At 44.5% G+C, this 21,833-nt stretch overlaps 1 protein-coding gene across 6 annotated transcripts in view; it reads left to right on the top strand.

Moving 5' to 3' along the window:
• The window catches only part of FLACC1 (flagellum associated containing coiled-coil domains 1), a 40,653-nt gene that overhangs the window by 2,910 nt on the left and 15,910 nt on the right, over window positions 1-21,833 (top strand). For all 6 annotated transcript variants that reach the window (XM_081018214.1, XM_081018213.1, XM_081018218.1 and 3 more), the window contains 8 exons: window positions 2,441-2,495; window positions 3,362-3,501; window positions 4,634-4,654; window positions 7,704-7,797; window positions 10,742-10,803; window positions 18,153-18,250; window positions 18,664-18,716; window positions 19,818-19,917. In XM_081018214.1, coding sequence (XP_080874340.1) covers window positions 2,441-2,495; window positions 3,362-3,501; window positions 4,634-4,654; window positions 7,704-7,797; window positions 10,742-10,803; window positions 18,153-18,250; window positions 18,664-18,716; window positions 19,818-19,917 — 623 coding nt within the window. The remainder of the gene's footprint in view (window positions 1-2,440; window positions 2,496-3,361; window positions 3,502-4,633; window positions 4,655-7,703; window positions 7,798-10,741; window positions 10,804-18,152; window positions 18,251-18,663; window positions 18,717-19,817; window positions 19,918-21,833) is intronic.

Below are 21,833 nucleotides of genomic sequence, written 5' to 3'. Positions count from 1 at the left end.
TTTACTTAGTTGTGCATTTGTTGCACTATAGTCCTCTGGACAGCATTGGTGAAGCATGGCAGAACAAACTGAAGCAGAAAGAATCCGCCACAAATGCTGACTGCCAGCGACTCTCCCAAGATTTCAGGCAGGAGTCTCCCCCATCCATTCCACAAGATGCTGGAAATGGAAACTAGGACTTCCTGCAGCCTAAAACTAGGGTCTGCCATTGAGCTAAAACCCTTGTGGTGTTCCATACCTTTCAGATTTTGCAATGATTTACCGTATTTTTTGCTCTATAAGACACACATTTCCCCTCCTAAAAAGTAAGGAAAAATGTGTGTGCGTCTTATGGAGCAAATGCAGGCTGCGCGGCTAAGCCAGAACAGGGAGAGGGAGCGCTGTGCAGCACGGGGCTCTGTCCCTTCCCCCACCTCCCAGAAAAGCCCCCAAGAGCCACGCTCCCTTTAAAGAGTGCGTGGCTCTTGCGGGAGGTGGGGGAAGGGACAGAGGGCAGCAGCCTCTTCCGGGCAGGGGGAGCCTTCATCCTGCTGCCCGGGAGAGGCTTCAGCAGCTATTCCAGAAGCCAGAGCAGCAAGAGGCTATCCCTGAAGCCAGATCCCTCTTGCTGTTCTGGCTTCTGGGATTCAGAATAGTTTTTTTCTTGTTTTCCTCCCCCCAAAACTAGGTGCATCTTATCGTCTGGTGTGTCCTACAGAGCAGAAAATACGGTACATGTTTGTTTGGTTTTTTCTGTCCACCGTCTTGCGTATCCTACAGAAAGGCACTTAAGAAATGTTTTTAAAAAATCAGTCGGCACGTAAATATTTGTCATTTGTTCTTTGTTACTCCACCTGCTTCTCCTAATTTGCTAATAGGAATGATGATGCTGTGACCTAGCTTGCTGGAAGCCTAGAAGGCTGCTCTAAGGAGAGAGAAGGGTAGGCGTAAACATCTTGTCTCTCTTCCTTCTTACTGCCTTAGGAACGTGTTCTTATGCTCACTCGTGTGTGGCTGGCAGAAGCCAGGAAGATGCCAGTAATGTCACTATCATGCTGTCTCTTTAAATGTCACCGGAACGATGCTCAGGCGCCTTCAGCTTCTCCCCATCATGGAATTTTGCAGGGAAGGGAGTCCAGAAGGGCCTTCCCCTCTTCTTCTCTCCCCCTGGACACCAGGGCTCCCCACCCCGTTCTTGCTCCATTAGTCCCAGGTGCATCTAGTTTGCCACTGCAAAAACAAGGTGCTGAACTGGCCCAGCAGTGCTCTTCCCATGCTCTCATGTTATGGAGATGCCTCCATAATAAGATTTATTTCTATATTTTAATATCATTTATATCCTGCCTTTTCTGCCCAGATGGGGTGCTCCATAGTGGTTTGGATAGGAACGCTAAAACCTTCACATGTGCACAAACTCACAGTACTCATACGGCAAGGCAACACAAAAAACGAAACCGCATTTCCCCCCAAAGCGACAGTTGTGAAATGCTTCAAATGAGTGGATGTTGTGGTCAAGCTTCCAGGTATCTCTGGATTGCTTCCATTGTATTTTACAGTACAGTATTACAAACCAAGGGACGCGGGTGGCGCTGTGGGTTAAACCACAGAGCCTAGGGCTTGCCGATCAGAAGGTCGGCAGTTCGAATCCCCGCGACGGGGTGAGCTCCCGTTGCTCGGTCCCTGCTCCTGCCAACCTAGCAGTTCGAAAACATGTCAAAGTGCAAGTAGATAAATAGGTACCACTCCGGCGGGAAAGTAAACAGCATTTCTGTGCGCTGCTCTGCTTCGCCAGAAGCGGCTCAGTCATGCTGGCCACATGACCTGGAAGCTGTACGCCGGCTCCCTCGACCAGTAAAGCGAGATGAGTGCCGCAACCCCAGAGTCAGTCACGACTGGACCTAATGGTCAGGGATCCCTTTACCTTTTTTATTACAAACCAAACTATTCCAGTAGTCTCCTGTTGCACGTGCTTGCTGCCATGAGAGAATCAGAAGCAGAAGGAATCCTATGTATAAACACTAATCCTGCTTAGCTGAAGAACAGGTAACAGCGATGGATTGAAACCGACAAGCAGTGCTATAGCTCTTCGCCAAAATGCAAAGCAATTATAAGCAAATGTCGAGTGGAATCATTGTACAAACTGGCAGCTATTTATTTGAAAGAGGATGATGGATCAGTCAACCGAATTGCTACAAGGAAAATTCTTCAGACAACTCAGTACTCAAGTTTTTAAAAGCTTGAGAAGCAACATGCCTTCCCTGCTGCTGTGGACAGAAATCCAGTTATCAAAGTGTAGCTTTATATGCATTCTATAAAAAATAATTATTCTCTTATGTGAGAAGATAGAACTTTCAGAAATAAACGTTCTTTCCACTTGTGTATAAGAGAAACTCATGGATCCTGTTTTGAATGGGATAGGGAAAGGGGTATTTTTACAAGTCATGTCATTGTCTTGTTTCAGGCTGAAATTTTGCAGACCTAACGCACAACCACTAAGAAGCAGGGAGCCTCGAGATGTGAGTAGAACAAAGCATTTCTTCTCTTTTTAAATTTGCTATCTTCTTTCCTTCCTCTTTGCAACAACCTTGTTAAGTAAGAAAAATAAGTTTTGATTTTGGAGGAGTCTTCATAGTTCAAAGACCCCAAACTCTGTTTCTATACTTTTCAGTTACCGTATTTTTTCCTCTATAAGACTCACTTTTTCCCTCCTAAAAAGTAAGGGGAAATGTGTGTGCATCTTATGGAGCGAATGCAGGCTGCACAGCTATCCCAGAAGCCAGAACAGCAAGAGGGATTGCTGCTTTCACTGCATAGCGATCCCTCTTGCTGTTCTGGCTTCTGAGATTCAGAATATTTTTTTTCTTGTTTTCCTCCTCCAAACTCTAGGTGCATCTTGTGGTCTGGTGCGTCTTATAGAGCGAAAAATACGGTATATTATATACAACTTATATTAATGTCTACTCAGGGTCCATTCTGTTTATAGTTGAGGAAGGTATTTTAGATCCAAAATCCACAGTGAAGTTCACTCACTGTTGTCAGTGCCCACTGATGGGATTTTCAGTGGGCTTTCTTCCAGTAAAAAAGAAATTTTGCAACTCTCTAAAATGTATTTGGATGGATTTCTAGAGGAAAGGAGTCCAGCCTTGAAGTTACGGAAGCATCCTGAGGCTGAGAACTGCTTAACTGAAAAGTTTTGCTCCAACAAAATGCACCCAGCTCCTTGTTCTGTGTCCCTCCTTTGTGTAGCACAAACGCAACGCCCTTGAGAATATGATGCTTTACTTAAAAATAAATGCATCTGTCAGTTTGAGGGGCACTTTATTAGACTGGATTTTAAATGCTAGGATTCCACAGAGTGCAGTCCCTTTTGTTTTAACCCCAGATATCAAAGGAGATTGAAGATGAGATCACTCCTGGCTTTACTGTGTCTCACAGTAAGGATCATATCAGTGTCACGCTGGGCGAGGAATTCTTTGAGAAGAAAAAGCCTGATGAGGAACATCCCAAGCCCCCTGTGCTCAGGTAATCTTACACAAGTAACTACATTCTTCCTGACTTGAGGATATATGATGCAGCAGTGTTGGCTGGAGGTCAATGACAGGTGGAGTCAATTAATTCCAGCTTGCTCTGCTTTCTCCCTGCTGAGTTCAAGGGCTAAATGGAGGGCAAGACAAAGGAAGCTGGCAGCCAGGGCTAGACTGCTTGTCAGAAGGGGGGGGGATTACCAGCTGGCTGAAAAGCAGACTGAGGTTGGTGGGGCAGTGCCCACACCCCATAATGGACCACCCTCCTCTACTCCACAAGTGTGTGAAGAATCAGTAACAACATTTATGTAAGGCAATTTTCACATTGGTCATGCAGGGTATCTGTAGACGTGTTGCATTTCCTGCAACCCAGCAAGGGAGTTAAATGCTTGCCAAATGCAGGCAAATTTATTCTCACTCCTTTACGTGTGGAGGCATCATGTGGTGATACAGTTCCACCGGCTAATGCCTTTTGAGCCCACTACAAATGTCAACAAATTTGTTGATAATGGTTTCTCTCGGTTACTCGTTTTCTTCATGCGTTTCCCCCTCATATAATGCATCGCTGTATCTTTATTTCCACTGACATACGCATTTATATGCACTTTCCCCTAACGTATGGCACCTTTTTGGTTGCGTTTCAGTTTGCGTATCGTTTTAGGAAGTGTGAATTAAGTAGATATGCATTAAAATGTGGACCAAACCAAATTTTCCATCCATCCTTGTTGGTGAGAGTTGTGCCTTCACACAAACACACACACGTTGTCTTTGTACCTGTGTCCAGAAAGTCTGTTGAAGGTCCTCAGTTTAGCCACCTGAAGACACATGTCATGATGCATTGTGTCCTGCGTGGCTCTTTGCTATGTTCGTCACCGGGCTGCAGTGAATATAATTTCTGTGTACGTCATTTGCATCCAGACAGGTGACTTGCAAAGGCATTGGAAGAAGCAGAATTCAGTTTGTAACTCGCATATGCGCACACAGTACTGTGTAGATCAGTCCTTTGATACATCTATTTTGAAATGAGAATGTGTTTAGCTGACAGTAGTGGTGCCTTAACAGCATCTCTCTCTCTCTCTCTCTCTCTCTCTCTCTCTCTCTCTCTCTCTCCCTTTTAACCCTCTTTATAGTTCTCCACCTAAGCTTGAAACGTAAGTATCAATCTACCCGCCCCTCACACAACCCCCTCACCTCAGCTCCCTTTTTGTGCAATACAGTAACAATTGTTGCTTAAGATACCCTCCTTCCGGTTTCCTTCCCCCACTTCAGTGCCACCCCTTCTTCCAGGATATTGCTTTGACAGGAACTTGCAAGATGTATTGTGGCTCAGTAAGTCACTGCACATTGTTACCCTGGCAACAAGAATTATTGTCAGGAGGAAGGCCTGAGGCCCTGTTCAATTTGACACTATTGGTTTAGCTTTACGCTCGTTTATCTCTCTCTTTCACACACAAACACACACCCCTGCTCTGGAGTACTAATTGTCTGTAGTGGACTTTCTTCGGGGGTGTTCAGTGTTTTCACTTTTGCTCCTCTATGTGGAGTATTTGACGCATACTGGGAAGAAACCGTGCTTACCTGTCTGACAGTCAGCCTTAGATTTCTCCCTACTGGCAGGGAATTGCAGGGTTTCATCACTGACTGCCCACCTATAGCTATGAAAAGAAGAACGCTGAACATTGCAGTCCCCTAGTTTGATTTCAACTAAATTACCGTATTTTTTCCTCTATAGGACTCACTTTTCCCCTCCTAAAAAGTAAGGGGAAATGTGTGTGCGTCTTATGGAGCGAATGCAGGCTGCACAGCTATCCCAGAAGCCAGAACAGCAAGAGCGATTGCTGCTTTCACTGCGCAGCGATCCCTCTTGCTGTTCTGGCTTCTGAGATTCAGAATATATTTTTTCTTGTTTTCCTCCTCCAAAAACTAGGTGTGTCTTGTGGTCCGGTGCGTCTTATAGAGCGAAAAATATGGTATTGTGCTGGAATTTTCCCTCACCCCCAAATCTGCCCTGGAGCATTGGGGGGAACCCCAAATCAGATTTAGGGAGCATGCAGTGCAAGGGGAGGCAGAGAGCTTCCCCTTGCGGAAGGAGAAATCATTGCGTGGACCTTAGTGCTTTATTGAATGCAGTTCGGTTTGCTTGGCACTTAGTCTAGACTGGGATTCTCTCCCAAGAAGGTTGTTTTTAGCCAAGCAATTATAGGACCATTGCATCGCCAGTTACTAATGTTGTGAATAGTCGTTGTGCCAGTGTTCTATACATGTAGGTCTTGAAAGACCTACATTGGCTCCCAGTAGGTTTCCGAGCACAATTCAAAGTGTTGGTGCTGACCTTTAAAGCCCTAAACGGCCTCGGTCCAGTATATCTGAAGGAGCGTCTCCACCCCCATCATTCTACCCGGACACTGAGGTCCAGCTCCGAGGGCCTTCTGGCGGTTCCCTCACTGCGAGAAGCCAAGTTACAGGGAACCAGGCAGTGGGCCTTCTCGGTAGTGGCGCCCTCCCTGTGGAATGCCCTCCCACCAGATGTCAGAGAGAACAACTACCAGACTTTTAGAAGACATCTGAAGGCAGCCCTATTTAGGGAAGCTTTTAATGTTTGATCTATTACAGTATTTCAATATTTTTTTTGGAAGCCGCCCAGAGTGGCTGGGGAAACCCAGCCAGATGGGCGGGGTATAAATAATAAATTATTATTATTATTATTATTATTATTATTATTATACATTTGAGGTTTGCTCTGCCTGCTCTGTTTCATGGCTTTTAGGCTCATTGTTAACAATGTATGTGCGCGCGCGTACATGTTTGTTTTATAAGTAATAGTTACAGATAAATATTAATAAAAATATTTATAAATTGCTGCCAGCTGAGTGCAACCAATACCTTTAAATTTCTCACAGCCCTGTGTCATATAAGCCAGTGATACCTGCTTCAATGTGAACATTCCAAATACCTATCCCATACATTTAAAGCACATCCAATGCACATTTGAAGCAGGTGACAAATAATTATGGGAACCGTGGTTTTCCCCTCAGAGGGCTGCCATACCCAACACCCGTAACAAACTACAGTTCCCATAATTCTTTTGCGGGGGAATCTTGGACTTCAAAAGTGTGTTGGGTGTGCTTCAAATATATGTGGTGTGGATCTGCTGGAGCAGCGGGAGAGGAGTGCGTTTGCTGAACATTTTGTTTGCCCGCTTGCTCCTTCCACCTTGAAACCCACGCAAGCCTTGCCCAAGGCAAGAGCCTGTTTGCTGGAGAATAATCCTGAGACTGCTGCCCATTGACATGCTTTGGTTTGATGCTCTGAACTTCTGTAGCGTCGTTGCAGTTAGGAAAGGATGAAGCTTAAAAGGTAAAGATAAAGGAACCCCTGACCATTAGGTCCAGTCGTAGCTGACTCTGGGGTTGCGGCGCTCATCTCGCTTTATTGGCCGAGGGAGCCGGCGTACAGCTTCCGGGTCATGTGGCCAGCATGACTAAGCCGCTTCTGGAGAACCAGAGCAGTGCACGGAAACGCCATTTACCTTCCCGCCATTTACCTATTTATCTACTTGCACTTTTGGTGTGCTTTTGAACTGCTAGGTTGGCAGGAGCAGGGACCGAGCAACGGGAGCTCACCCCGTCGCGGGGATTCGAACCGCTGACCTTCTGATCGGCAAGTCCTAGACTGTGGTTTAACCCACAGCACCACCCATGTCCCGGATGAAGCTTAGCTTTGATTTAAAATCTGAACGGAACAAAGCTCCTCTGCCTTCCATCACCTGGCGTATACTGTGCTGCGCTGACATAGGGTCCCGCCAGCGCTGATCTCTTCCAGACAAAGAGAAGAGATTAGACTCATAGAAACCGCAAAATTGCATTTGCAGTCATATAGAAAAGAGGGAGAGAAATGGCTCTTCTATTGTGAGCAAGGAAAGCCTATCTTTAAACTTCGTCCAGACTTACTTCCTTCTCTCCCCACATAAGACAGAGGGTGTAGAGGCACCAGTTTCTTCTCCCTCTCTGTTTTAACTTGGTGCAGACAGCAAACCCCTTCAACCCCACCATCTCCTCAACCCCGACTGCCAAACAGATAAGGGAATCCTATAAACTGTTTTAGTTGCAGTTCTTGATTTTCCCACTCTTGATCCTTCCGACATGATGAGATTTGCCAACCAGCAAATTTCACTGTACAGATACAGTGTTGGTCTTGCAGGGAGGACATTATAGGTGACTTGATGGAACAGATTTCTGAGCTCACAGCTATAATGGAGCAATTGCGCCGAGACCACCAAACTAGCCACAAAAAGGTGAGTCACTTCCATTTGGGGTGCTGCTGTTGGAAACTTAGCAAATGTAGCCTTGTACAGTGGTACCTCGGGTTACATACGCTTCAGGTTACATACGCTTCAGGTTACAGACTCCGCTAACCCAGAAATATTACCTCGGGTTAAGAACTTTGCTTCAGGATGAGAACAGAAATTGTGCTCCGGCGGCGCGGCAGCAGCAGGAGGCCCCATTAGCTAAAGTGGTGCTTCAGATTAAGAACAGTTTCAGGTTAAGAACGGACCTCCGGAAGAGTCCGTGACCAGAAGGAGGAGGAGTATCAGGAAGAGTGGAATAAATTTAATGATTATCTAGTTAAATTTGTTAAGTCAAATTAACTGAAAACAGCTTGCAGATACTTAATTGGCTTAGGATTTTATTTATGTTAAGTGATGAATTAATATGTTTAATTCCATACAGTGAAGATTTAAGGATGTTAATGTTTAAGTTAAATTTCATAAGAATTGGGATTTGGAAAACCGTTAAAAGCACATGCAATGAAATGCAACCAAGGGGAAGCGAGGAAGTCACTTAACAAAGTTAATAAGTGTAATTTTCAATAAGGCTATGATTTATGTTTGTTGATCTTGTGTGTTTGTTTGTTTGTTTGTTTGTTTGTTTGTTTATAATATTGTGAAAACCAATAAAAAAAATTGGGGGGGGGGGAGAACGGACCTCCGGAACAAATTAAGTACTTAACCCGAGGTACCACTGTACTGGAATCCTCCATTAAGGACATAAGTTTTTGGAGAGTAGTCTCCTTTTCATCAGATCCATGAAGGACCCTCCTCAGTTGGAGTCTATATACTGTAATGAGATGGGAGAATGGTTTGAATGATCTCTCCAGGTTTGACCATGGGTCGACATGGCCCTCAGCCTGAAGGATAGCAATTGCCGTGTTAAAGCATCAATGTATATAAAACCAATGTAATTTTTGTTAGTGCAAAAAAGAAAGAAAGTAGAAAGTAGAATTCATTGGACGCCAAGATCCAAGTTTAGGGCAAGTACTATTTGGTGAGAGAACCCCAGCAGAGATTTAAAGTCACAAAATACGTAGCAAAGTAAAGCATGGAAATATAGTTATTAGACTTAAATTTTAGTTTGCCCTTTCAAGTACGTTCCAAAACTTCCCTCTTTCCTCAGTATAGGAAAAGGCCACAAGTTTGGTAAGTTAAAATATTGGTTTACTTACAAACACTTCAAAGGTCTGGTACATGTGCTTTTCCATACATCAGGCAGAAAAGTAAAACGTCGCTAAGTTGCAAAGTTGTCAATGTTCCTAGATTCTTGGTAAAGGAACACAAGAGTGGCTGGTGAGAGCCAAGCAGTTTTGCAGGATCAACCAGCTCAAACCTCTTCACACCAGGCTTTTCAGGTAGACTGGAGGGTGAACATTAGGCTGGATTGCCCATTTCATCCCAAAACAAGGGGATGTGTCATAGCTAAGCTGGCAGAACAGCTGTGGTATTAATCCTTTCATTCATTAATTGGACCCAAACATGTTGGTTATATGAAGCTAGTTATCCCATAATTTTCCCCATTTGCCTCTCTGTTTTTTCTCTCTCTAAACCATGGGTAGGCAAACTAAGGCCCGGGGGCCGGATCTGGCCCGATCACCTTCTAAATCTGGCTTGTGGACAGTCCAGGAATCAGCATATTTTTACATGAGTAGAATGTGTCCTTTTATTTAAAATGCATCTCTGGGTTATTTGTGGGGCATACGAGTTTGTTCAGTTATTTTCCCCAAAATATAGTCCGGCCCCCCACAAGGTCTGAGGGCCAGTGGACCGGCCCCCTGCTGAAAAAGTTTGCTGACCCCTGCTCTATACCCATACCCAGCAACTTAGGATAACACTTAATGCTTTGCATGCCAGACTATAAAAGATTCTGTCATCATACAGGCAGGTGTAGCCTATGTGACTACAATTCCCATAATCCCCAGCTAGCATGGCCAGTGATCAGGGGTGATGGGAATTGCAGTCCAAAACATCTGGCAAGCAGCACATTGGCCAAGACTTCTTATGAAAAGCAGTAACTCAAGCTGGTTGAAATAGATTTCTTATTTTGGCATTTCTGGAGCAAAGGTGACGTTGCCATACTGAAGGAAGGGGTGTCCCAAACCCAAAACTGACTGTGCAGGCAGTTTGAAATGGGCACCAAAATCCTTATTTTTCCGTAGCCAAAATCCATTAACTTGAGCTCCGAGTCAATGTATAAACAAAAAGCCGGCTGTATAAACAAGTGCTCAGAGCCCTCTCCTTTATCAGTTCGTGACGGCAAGGATGACCTTGGCTGTTTCAGTGGAGTAGGGATGACATGTCTAGGTCTTATCTTACGTCCTTACGCACAGACTTAGTCTGGGAACAGCGCCAGAGTGTGTTCTTGGAGTTGGTGACCTCTTGCTCCAAGATAAGAGTAGGAACAGGAATACCCTTCTCTGGTCAGAAGTACAGGAAGGAATACCCTTTTATGGTTAAGAATACCGAAGCAGGAACATATGTGATGTCAACCTGCGTGTATAGGCTGACATGGTTGGATTCCTGGAGAAGGAGGGAGAGGGTGCCTGGAGGATATATATACTGCATGAAATGTCTCATTTCTTTGGACTTGCTGTGGACTGACCACGCAAGTGCCTTTCTGCTGCTCCGGAGAGCAGAAATAAAGAACTCTTTCTCTGAATCAACCTCGGTGTCATTTGACTTCCTTCCTCCTGTCCGGGAGCAACGCAGACCCAATCGGTGAACTCCAATAAGGCTACAATACGATTAATTGGCATGGAGGAACCAGGAAGATGTGTGTGTCTGTTTGTGTTGAGCCTCTTGATCACAGAAACAAACTATATGCTGTGAAAGTACCTGAAGGTATCTTGTAAAGGCAGCTCCCCTCGTTCACCTTTATACAGAGCTTATTGTCTCTTTCTTTTCCTAGTTGGAGAAAGAGATGGAAGACAAAAGGAATGAAATGCAAGAGGAACACGAAAACAAAATGAGGTATGGCTATTTCTACGTGCGAGATGGATCCATTTATTTTGCAGCTGCTATTCTGCATTTTGTTTTGGATAACCTCCCCTGTCCCGGGACACAGAAGGGGAGTAACAAAAAGAGCCATTTTTGCCAGGGCCAATAGATGAGGAAATGATCAGCCCTGTCCGCAACAGCCACTATTGGCATTTTAATTTTTTTTTATATAATCTTTTTTTTATATTTTCAATGATATAAACATACAACATAAAACAGTGCAAAATCCAAATATCGAGATTACTCTGAATCTCTTGACTTCCTCCCCATCCCTTCCATGGGTCCTTTTAATTCTGTTTTCAGCTGTATATCAGTACTTCTCCAATTTTTCTTTTTTTTTTTCTTTTTTAATTATTTTTTCCCCAATGCAAAATCATAACAAAAATTACAAACATTGAAACCAAAATAATACTATACAAACAAGTAAGAAAAACAGAACATACAAAAAAAAGGAGAAAAAAGGAGAAAAAAAAGAAAGGAAAACAAAACAAAAAACGACAAAAAAGCAAACATCTACAAATAAAACCATATCATCATTCTAATCTAGTCATTACATACATATACACATACTTCTCCAATTTTTCATCTTCCTAAGGTATCTATACGCTCTATTACATTACAAGTGTATCTAAAATCCTGCTAATGTTTTGACCTGTTTACAACGATTTTGTATATACAATATAAACATTTCCCCTTTTTTTTTTTTAATTCCTTGTCTTCTTGATTCCTGAGCTTGCCAGTTAATTTTGCCATTTCGGCATAGTCCATCAACTTCGTTTGCCATTCTATTGGCATTTTTTTAAAGCATGCATTCGATGCAAGGAAATATTTAACATAATGTCTAGTTTAACCTACGAAAAGGCAGACCATTCCCCTGCAGGCTCCTCCAGATAGCCTATTCCCCTACAGGCATCCTCCAGATGATTTCTGCTTCCAGTGGTATCTGGGTGGTTACACACAATTCCTCTTTCAGTACCGTTTGCGCCTGCAAAAGTTTTGGGGTGGACTGTTGGAATTCTGCCTGGGTCAGAGGAATGTGCCACAGCGTAGGCACCGGCAGATATTCCTGTCGACCTCCCCGCGTCTCCACTCTGCTGATAAGCAGGCGAGGTCCGGCGATTCTTCTCAGATGTATGAGAGGAACACACCGTTCTTCCTCTCTCCCCTTTGGTGTCCCCAGGGAGGGGAAAGAAGCAGACAGAAAACTATTTACATCATTTATTTCTGCCTCTTACATCAGTACAGAGAATCATGTCTGCACTCAACAACAGCAAGAAGAAACTCCTCCCAAGTACATCCAGTACGGGTCATATGACACACACACACACTGAGCTAACATCCGGTGCTCAGTACAGAATGGACTGCCCCTTTGTTCCCATGGCAACAGTCACAAACATCCTGTCTGGCTTTCCAGCCACAAGCAGCTGGCTGAGCTGCTAGAGCCTTTGCTTGCTGCAGCATTGGTGCTTTATGGTAACATACTCCCCCTAAAGTATCAATGTGTGCTGCGAGCAAAGCGTCATCCAGAGAAGAAAACAAACAGTTGTTATATTTATAACATTCCCCTGTTGTTTCAGTTCCACCCTTGGAACTACCCGCCACTGGTTTAACCAATGTACCTCTCTGGTTGTCTGGCATCCAAGGAATGAGTGCTTCTGCATTACCTTGGCTAGCTACTCTCTGTTGTGTCTTTGTCTCTGACTTAGACACTGCTTCAACCTGCTTTGAGTTGTTAACAATAGCAACACATGCAACAGCTAAGTTAGCAAACTCTTTTGAGTACCTCTTTGGTGGTACATTCTTTGTAACTCTCTCGGACCTGCGTATGAGGTGCTGATCCTCTCTGCTCACTGGTTCAACCTTTGGCCTCTCTGGAGAACCAGTACTAAGCTTAATCAATGGTTCATCCTCCTCTTCTGAGGGTCTAGTCATTATGTGAGATTTCCTCTCAATGACTGTGACAACTGAGCTGTCTGAGCTATCGCTGTCATCATCAGTACTACTGAACTCAATAAGATCAAACTCATCATCATCATCATCATCAGAATCCTCTGTGGGAAATGCGTGAACAATCAACCTCTCCTGTTCAGGAGCACTCTCTAGAAACCTTGTGAGAATCACCTGACCAGATTCAGACAAAATTACTCTGTAGAGACCTTTTTCATAACCCACAAAAATGCCTCTGGCATTCTTTACTCCACCTGGAGCTTCTGTTCTCACATGAGACCCGAAAACCTTAAAATAGGCAACAGAAGGTTTTCTATTGAACAGCTTCTCAAAAGGAGAACATCCCAACTCTGTTGAGACCTTTCTCAACCACACATGAAGATAGGACGCTAGCGATTCGGCCCAATATTCATGTGGCAAATGTGAACTCAGCAATTGCGCATTCATCCCCTTTTGCAATTCTTTGTTCACTCTCACACAGACCCCCCTGTTCCACGCTTCGGTCGAAACAGCCACTTTGTGGTCTATCCCTTTTCCATCCAGGAACTTCTGAAACTTCTGTAACAGAAAAACTTGCTTCTCATCTGTGAAAAGACAATCAATGTTAGCATCATGCATAATTTTAACCTTGTCACAAAACTCCTGAAACTTTTCTAAAGTTTCTTGCGGTTTCTCCATCAAATAAACCCAAGAATAATTAGTGAAACAATCCACACACACAAGGTAAAATCGTGCACCGCCTCTAGATGGTTCTAGAGGACCAATCACATCAGCATACACCCGCTGAAATGCTCTGTCGACCTTCTTGGTGAGCTTCCTGGTGCTCACACTGGTCACACCTGCAAGAGAGATTTCGTTAGAAACAGAAGAATTACATTTCATGTAATCACTTTGATCAAAAGTCAACAAATACAGTCCATCTTTCTCTTTGGCAGTAAGAAACAGTTCTCCATCTTTGTAGATCTTGCAGCTTTTAGCATCATAGGACAGTTTCAGTCCTTTCTTTGCAATCTGCGACACGCTCAGCAGATTAAATCTCAGTTCTGGAACCAGGTAAACATCACTTATAGTCAAGTTCAGACTTTCAAGATACACAGTCCCAATTCCGGTTGCTTCCAACTCCTGACCGTTGGCCTGTTTCACAGTGAAGCTTTGCTTCATCAACGTCGAAAACAGTCCTCTGTGCGGGCACAAATGTTTTGTACAGCCCGTGTCGATTATGAACGAGTTCCCAACATCTGGCGTGGTTCCTTTCGCCATCATAGCCTTTGCAGGTTTCACCCGGCACTTGGTACGGCTTTTGCCTGACGCCTGAGGCTTCGTAGAGCTGCTCTTTGCTCTTCTTGACTGGCGCGGCTTCTTACAGTTTCGCTGTAGATGCCCAGTCTGTCCACAATTGTAGCATCGGACAGTACTCAATGCTACACCATGCTCTCCAGTAGCATCAGCAGTGGGGGAACTAGAACTCTGTTCTTCCCTCCCCCTGTCTTTTTCTTCCAGTGCAGCAAGTCTGTCGTGTTCATTCAGGACCACAGCACAAACTCTCTCCGCGGTCAGCTGCGCGGCCGGTAGGGAACCAAGCTGACTGGCAACAACCTTGTAGGTGCGGCTAAGGCTGTTTATCATCATGAAGCAAAACACTTCCTCCTGAAGACGGAAATTGCGTTCCACCATCTGTTGACGCAGAAACTTCATTTCTGTCAGGTGCGCTTGAACATCTCCATCAGGCGCAAGTCTCAGATTGGTCAATTTCTCAAAATACAGCAACGCTGAAGAACCAGCATCTCTCTGATGCGTTGTACGCAGCGTGTCCCAAACCTCTTTCGCATTTTCTAAATGCTGAACATGCACCAACTGATCATCTGAGACACACAGAATTATAGCAGTCCTGGCCCTTACATTCTGTGACTCCCAACCTCTGGTTGGTGCTGCAGGGATGGGGTTTTCAATTACATCAAAAAGCCTCTGATTCTGCAGCAGGGCCTTCATCTTTACAGACCAAGATGAATAATTGTCATTGGTTAAGGGAGGTGGGCAAGGCAAACCTCCCCCTTTCTTGGCATCCATCTTGAAGCCAAGCCTCCAGCTCACAATGTCAAACAAACTGTAAAATCCAACAGTTGTTTTTTCCTTTCTCACGCAGCAAAACTGCAAGTTGTTTGTGCTTTTTGCACCTGGCAGCTAAACTCAGGCTGCTATTGAAAAGTCCCTTCCAAGAGCTCGTAAACCTTGTAGCCAAAACATTCTCTGGTTTTGTTTCGCTTTCCCAGGCTTACACTCAGAGTCCAGCCCCTTTGCCAGTAACTTTCCAGGACCGTTACCTAGCAACAATGCATTTCAATAAGACATCTTATCTACCACAAAAATTTGTGGAATGCAGGCTTCAGCCTTCAAGCTGCAGGCCTCTTCTCCCGGAGCTCTTGTTTTCTTTGAAACGCAGCTCCGTGAACCAGGGAATTAATCTTCCTGCGTTCACACTTTTAGCCCGAAATGCAGCATACCTTGAACTTTGTTGCTCTGGAAAACACCTCTTCTTTCCATCAGCTGTCTGTGGAGCCTCTGGCTTCTTTCAGACGCTTCTCTTCCTCCTTGGAGCAGAGGAGGACAATCCACCAGCCTCTCATGCAGATGTCCGATGAATCGCAACCATCCGAAGGCTGCCACTGTTGGAATTCTGCCTGGGTCAGAGGAATGTGCCACAGCGTAGGCACCGGCAGATATTCCTGTCGACCTCCCCGCGTCTCCACTCTGCTGATAAGCAGGCGAGGTCCGGCGATTCTTCTCAGATGTATGAGAGGAACACACCGTTCTTCCTCTCTCCCCTTTGGTGTCCCCAGGGAGGGGAAAGAAGCAGACAGAAAACTATTTACATCATTTATTTCTGCCTCTTACATCAGTACAGAGAATCATGTCTGCACTCAACAACAGCAAGAAGAAACTCCTCCCAAGTACATCCAGTACGGGTCATATGACACACACACACACTGAGCTAACATCCGGTGCTCAGTACAGAATGGACTGCCCCTTTGTTCCCATGGCAACAGTCACAAACATCCTGTCTGGCTTTCCAGCCACAAGCAGCTGGCTGAGCTGCTAGAGCCTTTGCTTGCTGCAGCATTGGTGCTTTATGGTAACATGGACATCCTGATCTGTTTCCAGTTGGTGCATGTTCTGTCGCTTCCAAATGAAATTCTGTAATTTTTTACGCTGCAAATGCTGCGGATTCTGTTTTTGGTCTAACTTTTCTGGCACTGTTACTGCAGGAGAGCTCCCTCCACAGGCGGAAATAATGTAGTAACATTGGGGGAGACCAACCAAGTGGAATTATGTACAGACAGAATTATGTACAGACACCGATCAGCCAATCACCCATTCCCACCTCCCTTCTGAGTAATACCCCACCCCACCCTCTCACTATATATAAAGGTCTGGTGACTTCTGTTTCAGTGTATCTGAAGAAGTGTGCATGCACATGAAAGCTCATACCAAGAACAAACTTAGCTGGTCTCTAAGGTGCTACTAGACCATTTTTTTTATTTTTATATATATTTCTATGTACAGCAAGTTTGGTATAAATCCACCACTAGGATCCACTAGGATCATTATTATTTAAATAGATTTTATTGAAGTTTGAAAGAAAATTTACAAAGGGTTAACATTAAATATCCAATTTTTAAATCAAAGATTAAAAAAACCCCTAATTAAATAAAAACACAAACCAAAAGGAAGAAAAGAAAAAGGAAGGAAGGAAGGAAGGAAGGAAGGAAGGAAGGAAGGAAGGAAAAAATAGAACTTCTGATTCTTCATCTGTCAGCTATATATAGAAAATTATTCAAAACATTCACTCCTTAATAACACCCAACAATTCCACTTTCTATAAACCAGTATCTTTCTTCAATCCTCAAACCCAGAGACCATACGTTTGTTTTCTTTTTCCTGCAAAAAATCCATAAAGAGTTTCCAATCTTTATTAAATATTGTCAATGCTTTTTCTCTTCTCATTAAATGTATTACCTTTGCCAGTCTTAGCTAAGCCCAGTGATTTTAACAAACCATTCCTCCATGGAGGTAGGCAGTGAGGAATCTTTCCACCTTTGTGCGTACGAAAGTCTCACCGCTGTGACCATTGCGTGAATGACATGTTGCAGAATACGCTCATAAAGGACTACTGAAGTAACGATTGGAGGATGTGACGCAGAAAGTTCTGTGGGAAGACTAATTAAATAAACATGTTGGTTTTGCTCTTGTTGGTATAGGTGTTATTCTCAAAACACTGTACAGCTGTAATATAGGGGGGGGAATAGATATTTTTAATAAGAATAAGTGGCGGTATTCTCAAAGCGGCTTAGAACTGAATAATAACACACACACACCCAAATAATAAATAGTGGTATAGTAGTAAATGATTGATATTGTTGTAAACAAAAATTTGCCCTTTTCCCTTATGGGGTATCCAAGAGCCCATACAGAGTCCTTACATAGGTTGCCTATTGGTAGGAGAGAATAACAGAGGCCAACCAGAGAATATTGAGAAGCAAAGCAGCTAGTAAGCTTGATCTTTATTGATCTGTTGCAACAGGGTGCTCCCCTCACCCGCAGGAGAGAGGAGGGACCCAGAAAAATAGTGTGCAAGGCCTTATAAAGACTTTTGAAATTGGCACCCTGTAGATCAAGACCACCCCCAGAAACATCATACATACATCACAGAAGGGGTGTAACCTAAGACCACCCCTCAGATACATCATACCTACATCACAGAAAAGGCAGTCTAAACAGAAATTTGAATGTTGTTTTTCTCCTGTCCTTGTTTATCTCCTGTCTGGCAGGTTACTTGATTGGATTGCCTGGGTAGCCTGGCCAGTCTTTTGTAATGATAAACACTTAGTTCCTGGGCCATGTCACAGGCTCACATCCTATTCAAACACAGACATACCCTTAAGACAGGATTTGTGAAGGAGTAGACAATGTTGAGGCTTTTCCACTTTGACCTTGCAGAGAAAACATTTGCTCAGTTTAGGAATCAAAATGGTTCCAGGTTGGTCTTCCTGTGCTGATCTATGTATGTGCTTGGTTGGTACACTTATGAACATTTAACATTTATCTAAGACCTCAAAATTCCTATCACAATATCAGGCAGAATCCACAGTTACCTGGGAAGATCCTCTCTTCCCCTATCCTTGATCTACTTCTGAGGCTCCTCCAACCCCCTGGAGCAGATTTGGACACTGCACAGAGGGCTGTAGCAAGAGAGGAGAGGCAGTGAAGCCCCATTGCGGCAAGAGAAGGCTGTGCACAAATAGCATTCCATTGTTGTTGTCTTTTAATCAAAGCAGCTTGCTGGGTAATTCTAATCGAAAGCTACGTTGTCTTTGCAGGGAGATGCAGTCACATCATGCAGCAGAGATGAACGCCTTGGAAGAGCAGTACAAGAAAGAGCTGCGAAACGAGAGGGCGCATGCCCAGGAGAAGCTGGGTAGGACTCGGGGGCCGAACTACCTGTTACACTGTACAGTAGTAGTCTGGCAGTCCTAGTTGCAGGGGAGGCTGGTCCAACCTTAGCTATAAGGTTATAATGCCCCCACGGTTAGAAGTGAACACTGGGGGCAGCCATGTTTTTGCTGTGCAATTCCCTCTGAGGGTAGCAGAACATCATTGGTCCCTCTGGGGGTCTTGCTCTTCTCTTCAAAGAGTGTGGTGGGAAGAAGCCTTTGACTGTGAGCAGCCAGACATGACAACTGTATTTCTAAGGCGCTGTTAATTTCTGGAGAAGGCATGTTGTTGGCCGAGCAGCCAATTCATTTCCCTTCAGAAAACAACTGAGAAACAACTGTTTAATTTCGGTAGTTCCGTGTGTGGAGCATTTTATTTTCCCCTTTTCCCCCTTAGCTGGGATGCAGAAGGAATACAAGTATCTGAAGAATGCGTTCCGTGTGTACCAGGTAAGATTTAAATTATACCACCCGTCTGAAGTAATCCTAAACTCCTACGAGTCTCCTACGAGCCTTAAAGACCAACAGTTAGTTTGTTGCCTAAGATTTTGCGGTGCTCATGAAAGACTGCAGTCCAGTTGTCACAGACATCTTGCATTTCATGGCTGCTTGGTCTATGGCCAGAGCCAGTGTTGCTGCAGTCCCAGCCCAACGGACTGGCTACCTCAGCAATGACAGGGAATTCAGAAATGGCACTGAGCTGCAAAATTAATCTGCAATGCCTGGAGTCTTCTGAACCGCGTACAGAAAAGGAAGGATGATCAGGCTGCCTCAGATGCTCTTGCATAGTTGCCACCCCTTCCCCATTTTCTGATTCATAACCAGTGTTCCCCTGAAGTACTTTGAAGACTTGCAGGCAAAAGAGGGTATAAAATTGCCATCTGGTTGTTGGCATCCGTCTGTCCCGAGAGACAATGGAGTATGTATTGGCAAAACCTATTGGTGTTTCGCAACTTTCTGACTAGTTGCAGGACCTTAGCCAGACCTAGCAGAGTAAACGCAGAATCCATGGAAGCAGCTGGCAACTTGGCTGCAGACAGGATAGACGAAGCAGGAACCAGGAACTTGTAGTTAGGTGTTTATTATATACAGTGGACTATTTTACAGGAACAGAACACGGATCTTTTGCTAGCTCTCCCTGACATGACTCACAACTCCTACACTCACTGGCACACTGAACTCTGAACCTCTGAACACTGAACTAACACACTCCAGTTAGTAGGTCATTAATTATCACTCCCTTGAGAGAGCTTGACCAATCAGGGAGCTGTCGCCATGTCTCTGTTATCACCAGGCAGACTTACTCCTTCAGATTACCTTCTGGCTGTCTGCCAAACCTTAATTGACCCTGTGTGAGTAGCTGCACGTGCAGTTTCCCAACAGTACGCTTCCAGGGGTGAAGTTGAACCGCTGCGTTAGCACCACCAAAGTGACCTCTCTGGCACGCAAGCCTCAGCATTGTTTATGGAGGTCCTGGGCTGCCCGGACATCAGACTCCCCTTTAAATTGGCACCTACATTAAAAAATAATAATCATTTGTTCTCTCTTTAGGATAGTATTTCTGATGAAATGGAGGAGAAGTGGCTGAGAAGGCAAGCGGAATGGAAAAAGAGTGAGAGGACTGAACGGGAGAAGGCCTTGTTACAACAAAGTGAGTACAAGAGACGGGTTGCATCTTATTTGTATTGTGTATTGTACATAGCGGGACGCGGGTGGCGCTGTGGGTTAAACCACAGAGCCTAGGACTTGCCGATCAGAAGGTTGACGGTTCGAATCCCCGTGACGGGATGAGCTCCCGTTGCTTGGTCCCTGCTCCTGCCAACCTAGCAGTTCGAAAGCACGTCAAAGTGCAAGTGGATAAATAGGTACAGCTCCAGCGGGAAGGTAAACATTTCTGTGCACTGCTCTGGTTCGCCAGAAGCGGCTTAGTTATGCTGGCCACATGACCCAGAAGCTGTATACCGGCTCCTTCGGCCAATAAAGCGAGATGAGCGCCGCAACCCCAGAGTCGGCCATGACTGGACCTAATGGTCAGGGGTCCCTTTACCTTTATTGTATATAGCAGTGCCAGAGTATTTGGGTTGAAAGGGAAATGGCGTTTGCCCATTCAAATCAATCTGGTGAATACGGTATTTGCTGCCATTACTGCTTTCAGTCTGCAGATGATACGTTACTGATTACTCTCCACCCCCCACCATTGACGTTGCATTTCCTTTGCACTGAAATGAATCGGGTGGAATAACGTGACGGCATTACATTATTTCACCACTGCAGACAGCAGGACAGATAATGTAGCTTTTGCCAGAAGACAAACCGCAGCAGCATTGAAGCGCTGCTGCTGCAAACGAAAAATGGAGGGCAGAACGGAAAACGACACCTCCTTATATCTCTGCATGCGTGCAACGATTTGAACCTCAGTTATTTGTGCCTACTTTTGACCCAAGTCCAGTCTGAACTCTGTTCTCATTCATCTGAATTTATGAAGTTCCACATGTTTTGGCTTCGCTTGGCTCATTCTTATAAATGTTCCTGCTCCCTGTGGAGTCAGATGGGTGGGTGAGCCTTTAATTACTGATATCCTCTCTGCAACCAGAGCAAATTGCTCATTAACTCTCTTTTTTTTCCTTTGCAAGATCTCAATTAACGAGAGTTTACTTTGGCTGCGAAGAGGAAACGGATGATTAAAGCCCACCTACGCTCCCTTCTTGCAAACAGAAAAGGAATTGCAATGAAGGGCCAATTCAGGAAGGTCCATGTTAATGGATAGGAAGTGTTAAGGGAATGATAAGGTCTAAGATATAAAATAAATGTTCATAAATGTACCAGGCAAACACATACAAAAATATAAAAACCACATGTTGGAAACAGTACAGGAAAACAGTCTTGAAACCATTTTGACTCTCCCAAATTGACCTCTACAAGGAGGAAGGAAATGGGGAAAGCTCCCCATTGTCTCTTTGCTCACAAATCCTGTCTTAAGGGTGTATCTGTGTATGAATAGGGTGAGCCTGTGACCTGGATTCAGGAACTGAGTATTTACCATCACAAAAGAATGGCCAGGATGCCCAGGTAAAAGCAATCAGTGCCCATTATCAGGTATCCTGGCAGAAAGGTTTTCTGCTGTAGACTGTCCCTTCAGTGATGTATGTATGATGTATTGAGGAGTGGCCTTGAGCTACAGGGTGGCCATTTCAAAAGTCTATATAAGAGCTTGCACACCAATGTTCTGGGTTCTTCCTCCCTCCTGCATGTGTGTGGGGTGAGCCACCCTGTTGCAACAATTTAATAAAGATCAGGCTTACTAGCTGCCTTGCTTCTCAAGATTGTCTGATTGGCCTCTGTTATTTTCTCCTACTGATAGGGAACCTACATAAGGACTCTATACGGGCTCTTGGGTACCCCATAAGGGAAAGGGCGCAAGTTTTTTCTTATAACAGGAAGCAACTCATTGTAAAATAAAGAGGCAAGGAGGAGGGAACAGGTCAGCTGCAGGGAAAAGCGGAACCTTTTATGAACAGCACATTTCTGCAGAAATATACATTTTCCATCTAAATGGGCACTGCTGGA

Source organism: Podarcis pityusensis, assembly GCF_964106645.2.
Source record: "Podarcis pityusensis genome assembly, chromosome: 1".
NCBI lineage: Eukaryota > Metazoa > Chordata > Lepidosauria > Squamata > Lacertidae > Podarcis > Podarcis pityusensis.
This window is presented reverse-complemented; position numbering and strand designations above follow the sequence as displayed.